Source organism: Gouania willdenowi, chromosome 24 (genome assembly GCF_900634775.1).
Source record: "Gouania willdenowi chromosome 24, fGouWil2.1, whole genome shotgun sequence".
Classification (NCBI taxonomy): Eukaryota; Metazoa; Chordata; class Actinopteri; order Blenniiformes; family Gobiesocidae; genus Gouania; species Gouania willdenowi.
Window position 1 is genome coordinate 20,953,466 of NC_041066.1, and position 16,041 is coordinate 20,969,506.

The window sequence follows — 16,041 nt, forward strand, 5'->3', positions numbered from 1 at the left end:
ACTCAATTATGAATACGTTGACTTGCATTTTTTCCAATTAAAATTATTTTCCCCCTGAAAGTCAATTAGAATTACATTCTCAATTAGTAAAGTTCAATTACAATTAATCACAATTACTGAGCCTTTAATAAATAAGCCCATAAAAGTTGACTTTCCTCGTGTTATCTTTCAGTTAGCATCTCTTATAACGGCCCAGTTTATACTGATGTTTTAAATCAGCTGTAAAATACACAAAAACATTATCTAATTTATTCCTTATCTATTGGTTGCCTTGTTAGGCTTCCTAATAAATGAAAATATTGGTAATAATAATTTTGGTTTGGGCATCTGAGCCTTTTTCTTGTTTTAAAACAAAAATAGTAAAATGATCCTCAAGAGCACTCACAGGTAAACTTGATATTAAACATATTTTAATAATTATGAACTACGTATGTGTGTTTTAGGTATTAAAACTAACATGCTAATCTGTGTACCGTTCATTCTTTGGTTTTTCAGTTTTAAAACCAAATCAAAACAAGTAAACAGTGTGGTTATTTTGTTTTACTGATTTAAAACCTAAACAGAAAGACAGGAAACCCAAATAAGCAGCATTTTTTTTTTGTTTTTTTTTTTAAAGAAAAGATCTTGTTCTGTTTGTGTGCTATTTATGATTTATTTAATCAGTTTTCTGGTCCTGCTCCTGTTTTCATGCAGTCTGTGGATTCTGTAGCTCGTATAAAGCTGCTCATGTTTAAAGTTAATTGTTTTATGGTGTAGACGATCTTAACAGTGTTAAGGTCCAAATAGTATCCAAATAATCTGGTGACTCGCCATCAACTGTGAGGCTGGTGTGAGGAACAATAGATGTTAAAACGATTTGACACTTTGGCAAAAACAATTACAGCTTTTTTGAGGGCAGTAAGAATATATTTTTAGTTTTAATACCGCTAGCCACTAACGGCAGCCATCAACACATACGGAAGTTGGTCACAAGAAATGAGGAGCACCAGTAGATGCATTACACCACCTCTGGTTCCTTTAATCACATATGTGCATGTTTTACATAACATCCCTTTCTTTGGTTTTGATTTATTTATCCATTAATAACGTTTCAATTCACCAGTAACGCAACATATGCGTTGCTCCTTTTTTGTCCCAGTCACCAGTTTAATTGGATACTATTTGGACCGTCACAGATTGGGACTTCCAGCATCAACAACTCTTTAACGAAACATCGACACATGAATTGTGCCTTTGCCATCGGTATGAGGTGGACGACATGATACAAGATCATTTTATCAAACGTAGCAGAGGAAAAGTGTGTCTGTCGGTTCCCTCAGTGTGGTGAGATTAAAACATGAAGCTCTCCTCCATAGTTTCCCTGTAAATATCCAAATATCACAGATTAACATTGTTCCCCAGTTTTGCATTTAGTTGAATTGTACGTCAGCTTTTTTTTAATAGAATTTCAATTAAGATTACATTATATTTACATCATAAATGTAATCAATTATTAATTGCACAATTATATTTGACCAAAACCCTGGACGGTGGCGTCTAAAGAGGGCAGAGCTTCCTACCTGCCGTCCCTGGAGCGGTGTAGGCTGCTGTGGTAGCTGTGCACCGACCCCGCCCGGCTGGTGCTGGCGCTGGGGGGCTCGTCCAACATGGCCAGGTGGGTGGAGGAGGCGTGGGTGGAGGTGCCCTGGGTTGACGTCCCCCGAGACTTCCTGACCACGGGTGTGTGGGGGTCCCTGAGCAGCAGCAGCTGGGCAAAGTCAGGCTCCTGCAGCACCTGCCGACTCTCGTTGACCATGGCGCTGCAGTGGGGGAGAAAGGGCGGAGAGGGGGGCAGGGTGAGGCGTAGTAGGGAGGGGAGGGAGAGGGGGAAGGTGGTGGGCAAGTGGGGGGGAGAGAACAGGAGGGAGGAGTGGGTGGAACAGGGGGTGGGAGAGGGAGTTAATGTTCTGAGTTTGGGGGGAGGGGGGTAGAGAGGGTTCATGTCTTTACCCACAAGCTACACATACGGACACATACACAGATGGACACACCCACACACACAGCTGTACACCACTCTGTACTCACTCTTTTCTCTTTTTGCCGTGGAAGAAACTGAGCCACTCAAAGCAGGTTTTTTTGCTGCCGACCCAGAACACGGAGGGAATTCCCACGATCAGCATCATCACGTATTTCAGGAGAAACAAAGCAAGGTCAGGACGACTGCTCTGCTCCACCTGGAACACACACACAGGAGAGGTCAGTGTGTGTGTGTGTGTTCATTCTGCTGCTGCACATCTATCATTACTGACCAATCAGTCCCTTAAAAAAAGTCATGTAATACCACCTTATGACACTAGGTGGTATCATTATGTTAGGTGTGTTCACATTAGCAGGAGAGTGTGAAGAATCATCTGGAAATGTTTTAAAAACAGGACTTAGTGTTTTCAGCCCAAAGTAAATCATATTTTAAAACACAGAAATAAACATAATCAGGTTTGAACAAAGTGTCACTTTAAGAAAATAAATAAATAAATGTGGAGGAGACGTTCAGTGAGTAAATGTGTGATGATCTGTTAGTTCTCATTCTCCACATCCTGGTACTTACCGTGTGTGTGTGTGTGTGTGTGTGTGTGTGCGTGTGCGTGCGTGCGTGCGTGCGAGATCAGTTAAACAATCAGGGCCCATCAGCTTCTTTAATGAGATTCCTGTGATAGCAACAGATCTACTGGCACAGAAATATCATCTCCATCTCTTACACACACACACAGTGACATCATGACCTGGTTGTGAGTGTGCTGTGGAGATGCCCTGAAGGCTCAGTGATCCACTGATAAGGTCTGAATGGAGGTGTGGCCTGTCAGTGATGCGCTACAGAATCACTCTGAGTCACTTAGTAAGGGAAGAAAGGAGCTGCTTCCTTCAGGGAGGCTTTTAGGATAAATATAGCAGAACGCTGAGAGATGAAGCATCCACTGATGCCTGATACGCACACACACTCACAGAGTTAGTGTGTGTAAGTGTGTGTGCGCACTGTGGGGCTCGATACAGCTCTGTGCATTTCTGTGGAGGAGCAGAAAAGCTCATGTTGTGTTGGTGTGATGAAGTGGAGGAAGTTGACCCGGATGACCCCCCCCCCACACACACACACACACACACACACACACTGTACTACATTGTTCTTGTACACAATCCATAGTTGAGCACATATGAAGTGAGGTTGTAGCTGCATAATAAAAAATCCATGTTTTCAAACCCTGGCTGGAGCAGTTTCATAAAAAACATCCAAAGTGGCCTCTGGTCTCAGTTGGATATATATATATATATTTATACCCATCTAATAAAGTCTAGTTAAATCTACTGACAGTTACTATTAAAGAGTACCTAAACCTCAAAGTTTAGGCTGGAAATAAAAAAAAAACGCCTCGACTATGGGCGGGGCTCATAAGACACTCCCAACCTATACTATAAAATCTCCAAAGAATAATCTATGCTAACTAGCTACTCAATACTCACTATAGCTCTCTATTCATAATGATCTAAATCCAACTACTCACCACAGATTGTAGAGCCCACAGGTGTTAGTTTTTATAAAAGGGGCGGAGCTAACAGGGCCTCAGAAGCCACCAAAACATCACAAACCAACATTCTGGATTGTTTGCACAGGGTATTTTTTAAATCTATATAAAGTTTTGATAATGTAAAACACTTTGAATTATATTTTATATGAAAAGCGCTACATAAATAAAGTTTGATTTGATTCTCAGCCAATAGCAAAAATTGATTGTAATAGCCAACCTATAGAGGGCAATCACACTTACATTTTTAGAGAATACACCAGATTTTAATAAGTTGACTAAAATGTCAAGAGTTGGACTAGGATCAATCAACAACATGACTTCATACCAAATACATAAAAATGGTTTTAGGGTTTAGTTAATCTTTAAGCAAAATAATACATGTATTGTTACTTTATTTCTTGCAAAAACAAAACATGTGTAGCTCTCGAAAAAAGGATTTACTTCTGCTAGTGTTAACCTTTGCAGAATATTTTTATAATAAATCAAAAATAAGTACTTAAAGTTTGATGTCTAGCAAACCAACAGCATTATTTCTATAAATCTCATCCTATTTGACAAACACATATTTGTTTCTGTGTGTTGATGAAAACAAACAAGCAAACAAACAAACATGTAGCTGTTATTGTCTCTGACAGTAACACTAAAAATAAATCCTTTCGCTCCGAGCGATAAAAACGTGCAGGGATGCAGATGGAAGCACTGGAGTCGCAGGCTGTGAATAATTCATGTGTGTGTGTGTGTGTGTTACCTGGTAGGGACAGGGGATGTGGTAATCTCTGCAGCGCTCCTGCACCCACGTGGTTTCCCACACGCTCCTGTAGCTGCTCTCGTAGAGGTAACAGGCCAGGACGCAGAGCAGAGGCACCAGGTAGAGAACCGAGAACACGCCGATACGGATCATGAACTTCACCAGCTTCTCCTGGTTCTCCTTCTCCAGAGGGATCTCCATGCGCACACGGTTCAGGGCGGCGATGCCCGCCAGCAGCAGAGCCACACCCACCTAGGAAAAAGAGAAGGGTGAAAAGTCTCTGCTTTAGATTATTGGAATCCTTCATTATGATCATGAGTTTACGAGATTCTTTAAGATGATTTTTAACAAAGATCTTAAATATGGAAAACAGCGTCTCCAAATGAGAGAAGGTCACCTGATTAATATGTTAAGGTTTTTTATTTATTCAGACAATTGTTCCTTAGAAAATGTGCTTTGAGCTCCTGGCATTTTTCAACTGAACTGCCAGTCTTTGTCACAGGTGTCTGCTGATCGCTTTGATGTTTCCTTTGAAGTTTCCTTGACTTTTGCATAGCAATTCTAGCAAGATGCCGTTTACCTTCAAAAAGAATCTTGCTGGAATTACAAAAATAATCTTGCTTGAATTACTACGCCGAATGTCAAGGACACTTCAAAAGAAACATCAGAGCAATCAACAGAATCTTGCTGGAATTACAAAAAGAATTGCAAAAGAAATACAAAAAGAATCTCCCTAGAATTATGAAAAGAATTACAAAAAGAATCTTGCTGGAATTACTACGCAGACGTCAAGGACACTTCAAAGGAAACATCAAAGCAATAAGCAGTTGTCAGTCGAATGTCAGGAGATTAAAGTGGATTTCCTAAGGAACAGTTGTCTGAATAAATAAAACCATTAACATATTATTCAAAAAGAAAACCAAAATGATCTTGCTGGAATTAAGGTCACCTGACTGCTGTGTGTGTGTGTAGCAGTGTGTTGATGCGTGTGTTCTTCTCACCACCACGTCCAATCCCAGTGGGACCAGCAGGAACCAACGCAGAGCCGTCAGGTTGTAAAGGCCCACAAAGCAAACGCCGCTAACAGCGTCCCCCTCTATCTTGTTCATGGCGAGCAGCGTGACAGTGAGCACGCCGGGGATGCCCCATGCACACGCGTGGAAAAGCAGTGCCTTCTTCTCGATGGCCTCGCTGCCCCACTTAGGAACGGCAGCCAGGAACCATGTGATGGTCAGGATGACCCACCATACGCTGCCCGCCATGGTGAAGAAGTAGAGAACCATGAAGAGCAGCGTGCACGCCTGCCACACACAAAGACACACATGGAGTTATGGGCCCTCATTTATCAACCAATGGTACGTTCAGATCTGAGCATGCGACGTGCGTTTGACCATATTCACACAAGCTTTGGTATTTATCAATTCTAATGTGATCGTACATGACAATCAGATCTCACGACAGGTCTGAGCTCATATGAATGCGTGGATTTGCGGAGCAGAACAACAAAATCTAATTAAGACTGAAAATAATATCTTAAACTGGCCTCAGCTGTCATTTAAGCATAAGCAGACACACATTCAGAATGAATGAAAATGAATTATTAAAACAAATTAAACAAAATTAAATTAAAATAGAATGAATTTCAAAAAGTCACTGTTATGACTGACACCACTTTTTTGTTTGTTTTTTCTTTCACAAAACACTGTATAACCCCGCCAGTAAACATAAATTCTGCTACTGTCTGAGTTCCTTAAACTTTTACAAATGCGCTGCAGTAATTGGTAATGTGATGAATTATAGGTAAAATTGGCTGAAGGCATAATAAACAGAGACAAGGGACAACATTTAGTCATTTTTAAGGCTTTTTGTAAAGCATTTTAATCGTCAATTTATTTTAATATGATATTCATTCCCTAAAGCGTGCGGACTGAGGCTGATATAATATCCGGGTGTGTCTCCAGGATCTCAGTTGTTAAGTTGTGCACAGTGCACACAGGGGGGCAGACTTTACCTTTGATAACTGATCCTCTTCCACAGTGTTTAAATGCACTTCTTAAATTACAGCTTTCACACGTTCGAAAAGCACATCTTTGTTTTGCTCCACCTCAGATGTGAGGATGCCGATTTTCATCTCAGAAAAGCTTCTTTTCTTGATTAACCTCAGTGGGCGGGGCCTCCGAAACAGGAGGGCGTAACATGTTAATGACGATTTAATTCAGCCGCCGGATTTACCAACACCTGATCATTTGTACGCTGGGATTGGTCAGATACAAATTTTTCATGAATCACACATTGGTCCTGAAAGTCTGAGAATCCAACGTGAGACACCAACCTTATTGTGAGAACCTTGAGTCACCGTGGAGGCGCGGAACCTCCCTGGGACCGCAGGGTTACACGACACCCTGTCCTCCATCAGGAACCCCAGGAAGAACATCAGCGACACCATCATGTAGCACACGGCGTAGAAGATAATGGGTCGCTCCGGGTATCGGAAGCGGGACACGTCGATGAGGAAGGTGAGGAACGTGAAGAGCGTGGCCGACAGGCACACGATGGACACCACGCCGATAAAGTAGCGGGCGAACGTCAGCTCCTGGCGGGTGAAGTACATGTTGGGGCACGGGGCGGAGCAGTCCCGCACGCCCAGGAAGGAGTAGCCCAGCTCAGGGTCGATTTTTAGCTCTCGGGGACACCAGAAGCCATAGTCCCTCTGGACGGAGACGGGAGAGTCTGTGGCGTCTGAGCTGGACAGAAGGTCCACGGACCGCGGGTACGGATCGTCACAGGCTGGGAGTCTGAGGACAGAGAAGGACGTGGCCTCAGGGTAACTAAAATACAACTTAGTTTTAGTCAGCTACATGACATTAAGATATTAGTCGACCTTAAAATTGTCGACTCTTCCCCACCCCTTTCATTGTACCACCCTGACTCCCTCTTCCTTGTTTCCTCCCCCTCACCTAGGTGTAACACTGCCCCCTCTTTTTATAGCCTCCCTTTAATAAAGTGTTTCTTACACTTCCTTAGGGAAGGCTGGTGATGGTCACAATTATGCAATAAAATAAATTAATTTATTGAATTGCAATAATAAAACATGCATAGCTGTAGTGTTGACCTTCGACAGCATGTGCAGACAAGGTAAAACAAAGACATTAGTCGACTAAATCTGTTACAGATATATTCGACAAAAATATATAACATACTTTCATGCATTTATTTAAAGCCTCAAAAGCCATTTGTTATCCTGATATGGAATTAAGGACGAAATTGATTGAGTATCTTCCAAAAAAGAAACTTAGTTGTGATTGTATTTTTTCCCATGTGAACATTACAGTTTAGTTTTTATTTATTTCAAGCTAGGCAATAAAACAAACACAAAGGTTGTACAAAGGAAATACATTTTATGCAAATCAAGTCTGTATCTAGCTCTTGAAACAAGATACAAAAAAATAAATAAACAGAAACGCCCAAAATGAAGTGGGATGAAGTATTTCTTATTGGCCTATAAATACTACAGCTTTACTTGACAAAAATAATTTATTTTTATTTAATTTTCATTCACATGTATTTTTTTTAATTAATCATAGTTTAGTTATTGTCATTAATAAAAATTAACACTGCTTCTAACCTCAAAATAGTTTATTAATTATTTTATTTGTAAAATGCATCGTATGTACTTTATGACTTAATTGCTGGGAGTTTCTGAATTCCGTTGGAAAATCTAGGAAATAAGTTAACCTCAAGTATCTTATGAGTAACTTTAACAGTTGTTTGGTAACTTCCCACAGTGAACCGTAGCTATTCTACCTAGTCTTCCTGTCAACAATAACAATTTATAGCTGACAGCTGATGAGCAGCTGCTCCGTCTGTAAACAAACATTTATCATCATGAAGACGTCACATCAGCAGCAGCAGACTGATAACTTTGTTTAAACACCTGAAAAATATGAAGATATTTGTGATGTGGGTTTGTTTTTGTTCATCTTCAATAGATTCATTAACCTTAACACACACTGGCTGTGTGTAAATGTCATACTAACGTAGTACGTCAAATCTAGTATGTAGTGCGTTCACACTAGATAGTAGATAGTATGGAAAGATTAAGTACGTGAAAAATACCCAGATGTATAATATATGGGGACATGCACGGTGGGCACACTAGTCATACTCAACTGCCCCATGATGCATTGCGAGCGGAACATAAAATCGTTCTGCGACCGGCTTCAAGCTAAAAGTCAAACATCCCTTTTCAAAATAAAAGCATGTCTTCAATTAGTTCTTTTAACAATTTTAATTTCACTAAATAGGGCTCTTGTTTTGAAGTTAACCAGAAGTTTTGTCAGTACCATAATTGAGGGTCTCCGAACATCTCCAAAATGTTGGCATGAAATGCGTTTTATGCAAGTTTTATAGATCAAATGAGCAAATGTTGATATTCTACTTGGTCACTTTCTCGCTTAAAATGTTTTCAGAACTTTCAAAGGTGGAGAATAAACAGAGATATTTAGCCTCAATGTGCTTTAGGTTTTTGTCGTTTTTGGTTCAAAATGCATCTTAGGAAACTTCCCAAGGTCCCACTGAAGTATACTTCATCCTAGTCCTACTTCTAGAATAGAGTAGATTGTATATACTCATTGAATTTTGTCACTTTTACTGTATGTGTTGATATCAGGTGATGCAGGGAACATTTGTTGGTCCTCATTCAGACTGTGTGTGGAGTCTGCTGCTGTGTAGTGACCCCTCCCCACACACGAACACAGAGAGAGGTGACTTATTGCTGTTGTGCAAACCTGTTGCAGTCCATCTCTTCAGGCCAACCGACACCAAACATGTCCATTAGCTTGTAGCAGTCGCTCTTGGCCTGCAGGCAGAGGCGGCGACACGGCAGCGTCATGCGGCCGTACTCGGTGCACACGGGTGCGTATAGGGCACACAGGAACATCCTCAGGTCTGGAGAACACTGCAGGTTCACCATGGGGTGGAAGGGCTGCATGACAGGAACACAGAGAGACCACAGACCATCAGGAACAACTGAACATCATGTTACTCACTCTCTGGAGACGGGACCTTAAAAAACAATATGTTAAGGTTTCATTTATTCAGACTTTCAACTTTTTTCAGGAAATTTACTTTGATCTCCTGCTAACTGTCAGTCTTCCTCTGTTATATACCGCGATATTTCACCACACGATCATTGTATCGATTGAAAAAAATGTCCAAACCGTTTTTTTTTTTTTACGAAAAAACATCTAATTGCACTAATATATGCATAGCACTTAAACTCCCTCACTCCTCAATGAGGTGTGGTTACTTATTTTTTAAGAAATTAAGAACTTAACAGAATCAATTATAGTTAGTTACCATTCACTTGTTCTCGCAAGTTTAAAAAAAATACATACGTAAATTGTATTTCATACCATTTTGTCCTTGTAAAGGTGAAATTTGTAATTATTGATATCGCAACATTTTACGATGTATATCGTATTTTTTAGTATCGGGATATATCGTATTCGCGACATGCAAATCGTGAATCGTATTTTCAGATTCATGGCAATGCACACCCCTAGTTCTTGAATTCTTTCTGGGTGTGGCCAATTTGAGAGTTTCTTTAGGTTGGCCATGCCCCCTGTCCCTGGCCACGCCCCCTGTCTCAGTTGTGGGAGAGTAAAAATTCCTCATCCCTGTTGATGTTGAAGCTCCGCCAAGAAAAAACTCATGACACATGTCGAAACACATCAGGAGATCAAAGTAAATTTCAAAATAAATTTCCTGAAAAGAGTTGAAGTCTGAATAAATGAAACCTTAACATATTATCTTAAAACAATAGATTAAATTAACTTGCTGGAACCTTAAAAACAACTCTGGCCTCCTTCCCCAAAAAAATCCCTCCACCCGACCGATCATTCAGCCCCGCCCTCCTCCACCCACAGCTCCCAGTCTGCGCTAGCAACAGGCCCTTTGTGCGCTAAAGAGGGCCGTGCTGTGACTGACTGACACACACACACAGTGTGCACAAACGTGTCGACGGAAGTATATTATTTACATGTTAACACACTCCTGAACACACACAATGGAGATCCGGCACATTTAAACTGTGCCAAGAAGAAGAATTCTGAAAGACTGTGACTGTGCAAATATGGAGAAGACGGCGTCCAATGTGCGTGGAAACACACGTTTACAACTCGTTGATACACAGTTTAGACCGAGTTATTGAAGAACACTTAACCACGTTGGTCAGAGATGTACGACCTGGAACTCAAAAACAGAGCTGTGTAACATAGACAGGGACATGAAGGGGGAAGGGACAACACAGGAGGAGGAGGGGAGGGGTGTTGGTGGGGGGGTGTGAGTGTTTGTTAAAGGCTGGAGGAGACGTCTGAGGGGGCCGCATTACTTAAATGTTCTTCTTTATGAACTCAGCGCTGCTATTGTTCCATCCTATTAACGAATAGTAACCAATAGACCAATAAACATCTATTAATGTAGACACTGTTGGATTAATAAGCTCAGACGGTTCAGTTACAGCTGCTAGTTTGAAACCATAGATTTAAAATCAAACAAAAAGACACAGTCATCAACATCCCCCGCCAGATTGGTTCTCATTATAACTCACAACCTTTCCCTAAATGTCCTAAATCTAAGAACTTGGATGTATGCATAAGAAAATATTAACACATCAGAATATAAAATTACTAACTATCTTAAACGATTTCTTAAAAAAGCAGTACCCTTTAAAGATACCTCGAACAGAGTTTAAAAAATCATTTTCGATGAGTATTGATACCCTGAAGCCACACACCAAATTTGGTTATTGTTTCTTAAACAGTTTCTGAGAAAATCTGTCCCCTTTAACTCGGACGGACGAACGTAAGAACGCACGGACGGAGCTCAAACCTATATCCCCTTTCACACTTTATGGCGGGGGATAATAATAGGACTAAAAATGGTTTGTACCCTCATTAATGCAGTACATACTTTAGAAGCATCAATGTTGTATGTTTGCTATTTTGCCACCTTGAATATCAACCTGGCCTCCATATCCCATGTACTGAAGATCCAGGACCAGGACAGGCTAGTTTGGCCCAAACTAAGATCCTCTCTTAGGAATTAACAGGAATAAACAGGGAAGTTACAAAATTGAAGCTTAGGCCAAATGGTAAATATAGTTAGGAAGTTTGTCAATATATTTGTGCCTAGATATTTAATTGTATCTGTGGGGGATGGGTATTTTACGTTTTGCCCAGCACGATTCCATGATTTTTTGTTATGATTGATATAGAATAGTCTGAGAGTTTTGAAAAGCAGTTTATTAGATCAAATACTTCTTCTAATGAGGATTGGGGTTCTTCCAAATAAAGTAAAATATCATTTGCATAAAGATTAATTTTGTGTTCTGGGATGGATGAATGGATTCCTTTGATAACTGAGTTCTCAAAGGAATCCTGAACCCTGGACTATTATTATTATTAATATTTAGTTGAAATCACATTTTTGATGTTTAAGATTGTATTACTTTATAACAGTCCTAAATAATGAGATGCTTACAAAACTTTAATAAATGTAAAGCTTGAGTAACAAATAAATCTGTTGAAATGTTGTCTATTAAATATATTATTTTGCATGGAAGCTAATATTTGTTTTTAGATACAATAGTTATTTAAAAATGTCTGGTTAATTACAATAAACAACCATAAACTGTTTATATTTTTGAATATAATATCCATCCATTGGTCCTTCCACCTCAAACACACTTCTTTTTCAGGACCTCTGTCGTTTCCTCTGGGTTTAGAGATGATGATGACTCAGATAAATGTGTTCTCCTTTAGCTCATGCACTCATTAGAACGCTGAGCATTGGGTGAATTATACAGCTGTCATAACTGATATCAGTCAAACAGTCCGTGCTGTGATTTCTGTACAAACACTACCATGATGATGCATGAAGCAGTCAGAGCATGTTAATGGGTCACAATCATGTCTTTTCAAACTAGCCTGTTAGTGCAGATCTAAGCTATTTCAGTCCAACAATAATTTTCTGCCTGTTTAAACTAATTGTTCTTACTTTTCACATAAATTAACCCCCTAATTTCTGTAACCTTTACGCCAATATCGACACTTCGAACCCTTTTTTTGTGCTTTTTTTGACCACTCTAATTTGCAACTTTTAACCAATTTCTGTGATTTTTAGAATCCCATTTCACCACTTTTCCCACCATTTTTGGTCACTTTTAACACATTTTAATTCTACGATATCAGCATGGATCATACACACTTTTAATACTTATATTGTCGTGTGGAATGTTGGAAAAGGTTTGATCAAGTGATATTATTCCAACAGAGAACGATAGTCAGGAACAGTAGGTGTTAGAAAAACTGACCGATTTATTAATATCTAATTGGCTAAACACAATTTAAATTTAAACATAAGAATATTCTATAATTTAATTTAAATATATTAAAAAACAAGTTCTGATGAACTTCGGCCGGGCCAGCGGAACGTCTCCACGGGCTACGGGCGTCGATGCGTACACATCTATAGATTATACAGTAGCTACCAAATTTCAGCCTGATCCGTTCACGAATAACAGAGGAGTAGCAATTTTAACTAGTGTACACAAAAAGAAGAAGAAAAACAAAGTGAGAGGCGTTTTGAGTCCGCTCGCCCATAAGCCCAGCCTAATAAATTAAAAGACCATTAAAACTACATATATTATATCAGAAATTTTAGTTTAAACTTCTTAATTGGTCAAGATATGTAATTTACCCAATAAACATGATGTAATAATGACATTTTCTCTACATTTTGTGCGTTGTGAGCTCTATGGTCTTAGTTAAAGTGGTCTTGAATCCAAAGTATAGTAACAAACACAAATAGAAGCAGGAGAAAAATCAAGGCTGATCCAATCTGAGGCTCCATCTGTTTGTTTTATGTTTGTTGTTACCAGTGTTTTCACTCCATCAGTAACGCTGCTGCTAGCATAAGCTAACCACTCATACATGATCTGACACGGATCAAGTGAGCGCGCCGCACGTCCTAGCTCTCACACTCCCAATGAGCTCCATATAACACAGGGAGAAGCTAAAGAAGACTCTCTTCCTCACACTCTGCTAAACCTGTATAGCTCATCATCATCATCATCATCATTCCTCCTCCATCTTCTCAGCATCTCCACTCAGCCATTTTATTAGAATTAGTCCATTATTATGAGCACAAATAAGCTGGTGCATGATAGAACATGGGCCTGTTTGACCAAGCTTGCAGCCTCACAGCTGACTGTTGGGGGAATCCCCCCACTCCCCCCCACCATGCAATACAGCCTTACTGAGGGGGAGGGGCCATTCTAATGTCATTTCAGCTTTGAGCCCACCATCATCATCTCGTATTCATGGGAGTCTCTGATCACAGGGATGAGGAATTATAGCAGAAAAAGCACTGCCTTCTGTCTCTGACAATTGAAATAAAATTAAAATAAATAAAGGATAGAAAGGAAATTATATTTGAAAAAATTACACAGTTCTTTTTCTCCTTTCTTCAGAATTAATTTGGGCTTTTAGTAGACTCCAAATTTTTTAGAAAACCACTGTTTGTCAGCACCTATGGTTCTCTAGAGCAGTGGTTCTCAACCTTGGGTTCAAGACACCATTTGGGGTCACGAGACACTGGGAGGGGGGCCCCAGATTTTTTACCTTTTTTCTGCAAACTCGCCATATTTTAACCTGTATTCATCACTTTTTCTTGCTCATTTTTATGCATTTTTGCTAAATTATTCCCATTTCTGCCACTTCATCAAATTTCAATGCCACCTAATGTTGCATATGTTGATCCATTATTGTCACTTTTAACCTCTTTTCAGCACATTTCATGCTTATTTTTGCCAATTTAGCAACATTCATGATTTGCATGCCTATTATTTGATTGTTTAAATATTTGCTCCAATATTGACACTTTTGGACCTTTTTTTAACATCACTTTTTCTGTCCAATTTTTGACCACTTTTCACCTATTTCATGCCTGTGTTCAACCACCTTCGGGTACAGTGGGGGTCCTCAGTCTCTGGCACCTTTATTTTGGGGGTCGCCGGTTGAAACCTCTATATTTAAAACACAGGAGCAAAGTTCCTCATTAGGTACAAACCACAAAAAAGATCCACCTTATTCCTAACTTTAGACATTTATAAATTAAATACATGGACACTTTCCTCAAACACCAAGAAGAGAACATTATTACAAATGTTAAGTGAATTCCCACATTGTTTTTCATATCAGATGATGAGCAGTCTAATACACTAATAGAAAGATGAATAAAGTCATGTGATCTGATGATAATAATCAAGATCTTGATGAGAATAAATATGAATGACAAAAATGTCTACATTTTGCACTTATGTGATCTGTTAATGCTTCATTTTTAAAAGTGTGATCTAAACACGTAAACACGTCCCATTTTATTTTCCAACCCTGAAAACAGGCATTGACCTTGGTTTCACCTTCATGTAGTTTTGAGACCATCTTGCGTGAAGTGAATCAGGTTAACACTGATATTAATCATTAACATGTGATGATCCAATGATGTGCATCGGGATGTGTGTGTGTGTGTGTGTTTAAACCCACCTAAAGCTACAGTAATTAGGTTTTAATGAGTCAGCTGCTTAAGCTGTGACCGATGATGTCCCACAAACAATCTCGCTGAGGACAAAACGTTCGACACTGATTTGTAAATATGTCCTGGACAGCTCACCACCCATTACCATCATCTCCCCCTTTTCACTTTTATCTCCCCCCCACGCCCATTCTTTCTGCCATTCCATTTATTCAAGTTTCCCAGCTCAGCGCCATGGCAACCAGTGATGCACCAAAACGGGAGGAGGAGGAGGAGGATGGAGAGCTGGGGTTCCAGGAGGGTCAGAGTGCAGGGCGGAGGGGACCACCTCCAGGGAGGCAAGAAAGCCTCTCTGCTCCCTTTGTTAACAACACAATTGGGAACGTTTCCCGGGCAACGGGTGAGCATTGCATGTGGGGGGAAGGGGAGGGGGGAGGACAAAAGACCTGTGGGGGAGGAACGGGTGAGGGACGAGTCCGCCGAGTCAGCCGTGTCATTTACCACTTATAGACTTAAACTGTGCTGGAAAAGCTTTAGCAGAAACACACACACACACACACACACACACACACACACACACACACACACACACACACACACACACACACACACACACATACACACTAGTGCTCTTATTCAGTCCACAGCCAATAAACACCGTGTTAAACATTAGATAAAACAAGAGGCTCTTTTATATTTCGGGTCACGCCAACTGGGAATGATCTGACCACGTTGTGTGTGTGTTTACTTTGTTTACATGTTCTGTTGCTTGCATGATGAACTTTGTGCATTCTAACCTGTAAACATACAAACCTGTCCTTTATAAATCTATTCATGCTGGATGGGTGGAGTCAGTCTCAGCTGTAACGTGACACATTTTTATCTGGACGAGTTTGTAAACTGAGACAGTGGCTGATTCAGGGACCTGAAAGCCGTAGGAAATACGAGGACTGAGCTGATGAAATACAGGCCATCGATTTTACCCTTAGCACCACAGTGCAGTCATTCAATTAGGCAAAGGTCAAAATATCCAAGAAATCTGCCCAGTTCAGCATTGTGACGTTCCAGCATTCCGAGTAATGACATTTCTTCACTGTGCTGCTGTTTCAAATCTGTCAGTATCGAGCTATGCTATTGGAT

General features: G+C 40.2%; 1 protein-coding gene across 2 annotated transcripts in view; it reads right to left on the reverse strand.

The window, feature by feature from the left end:
• Positions 1 to 16,041, reverse strand: part of fzd3a (frizzled class receptor 3a) — a 28,210-nt gene that overhangs the window by 2,097 nt on the left and 10,072 nt on the right. For both annotated transcript variants that reach the window (XM_028440027.1, XM_028440026.1), the window contains exons 3-8: positions 9,093 to 9,289; positions 6,638 to 7,100; positions 5,307 to 5,606; positions 4,306 to 4,557; positions 2,065 to 2,213; positions 1,560 to 1,799 (exon numbers count right to left, since the gene is read on the reverse strand). In XM_028440027.1, coding sequence (XP_028295828.1) covers positions 1,560 to 1,799; positions 2,065 to 2,213; positions 4,306 to 4,557; positions 5,307 to 5,606; positions 6,638 to 7,100; positions 9,093 to 9,289 — 1,601 coding nt within the window. The remainder of the gene's footprint in view (positions 1 to 1,559; positions 1,800 to 2,064; positions 2,214 to 4,305; positions 4,558 to 5,306; positions 5,607 to 6,637; positions 7,101 to 9,092; positions 9,290 to 16,041) is intronic.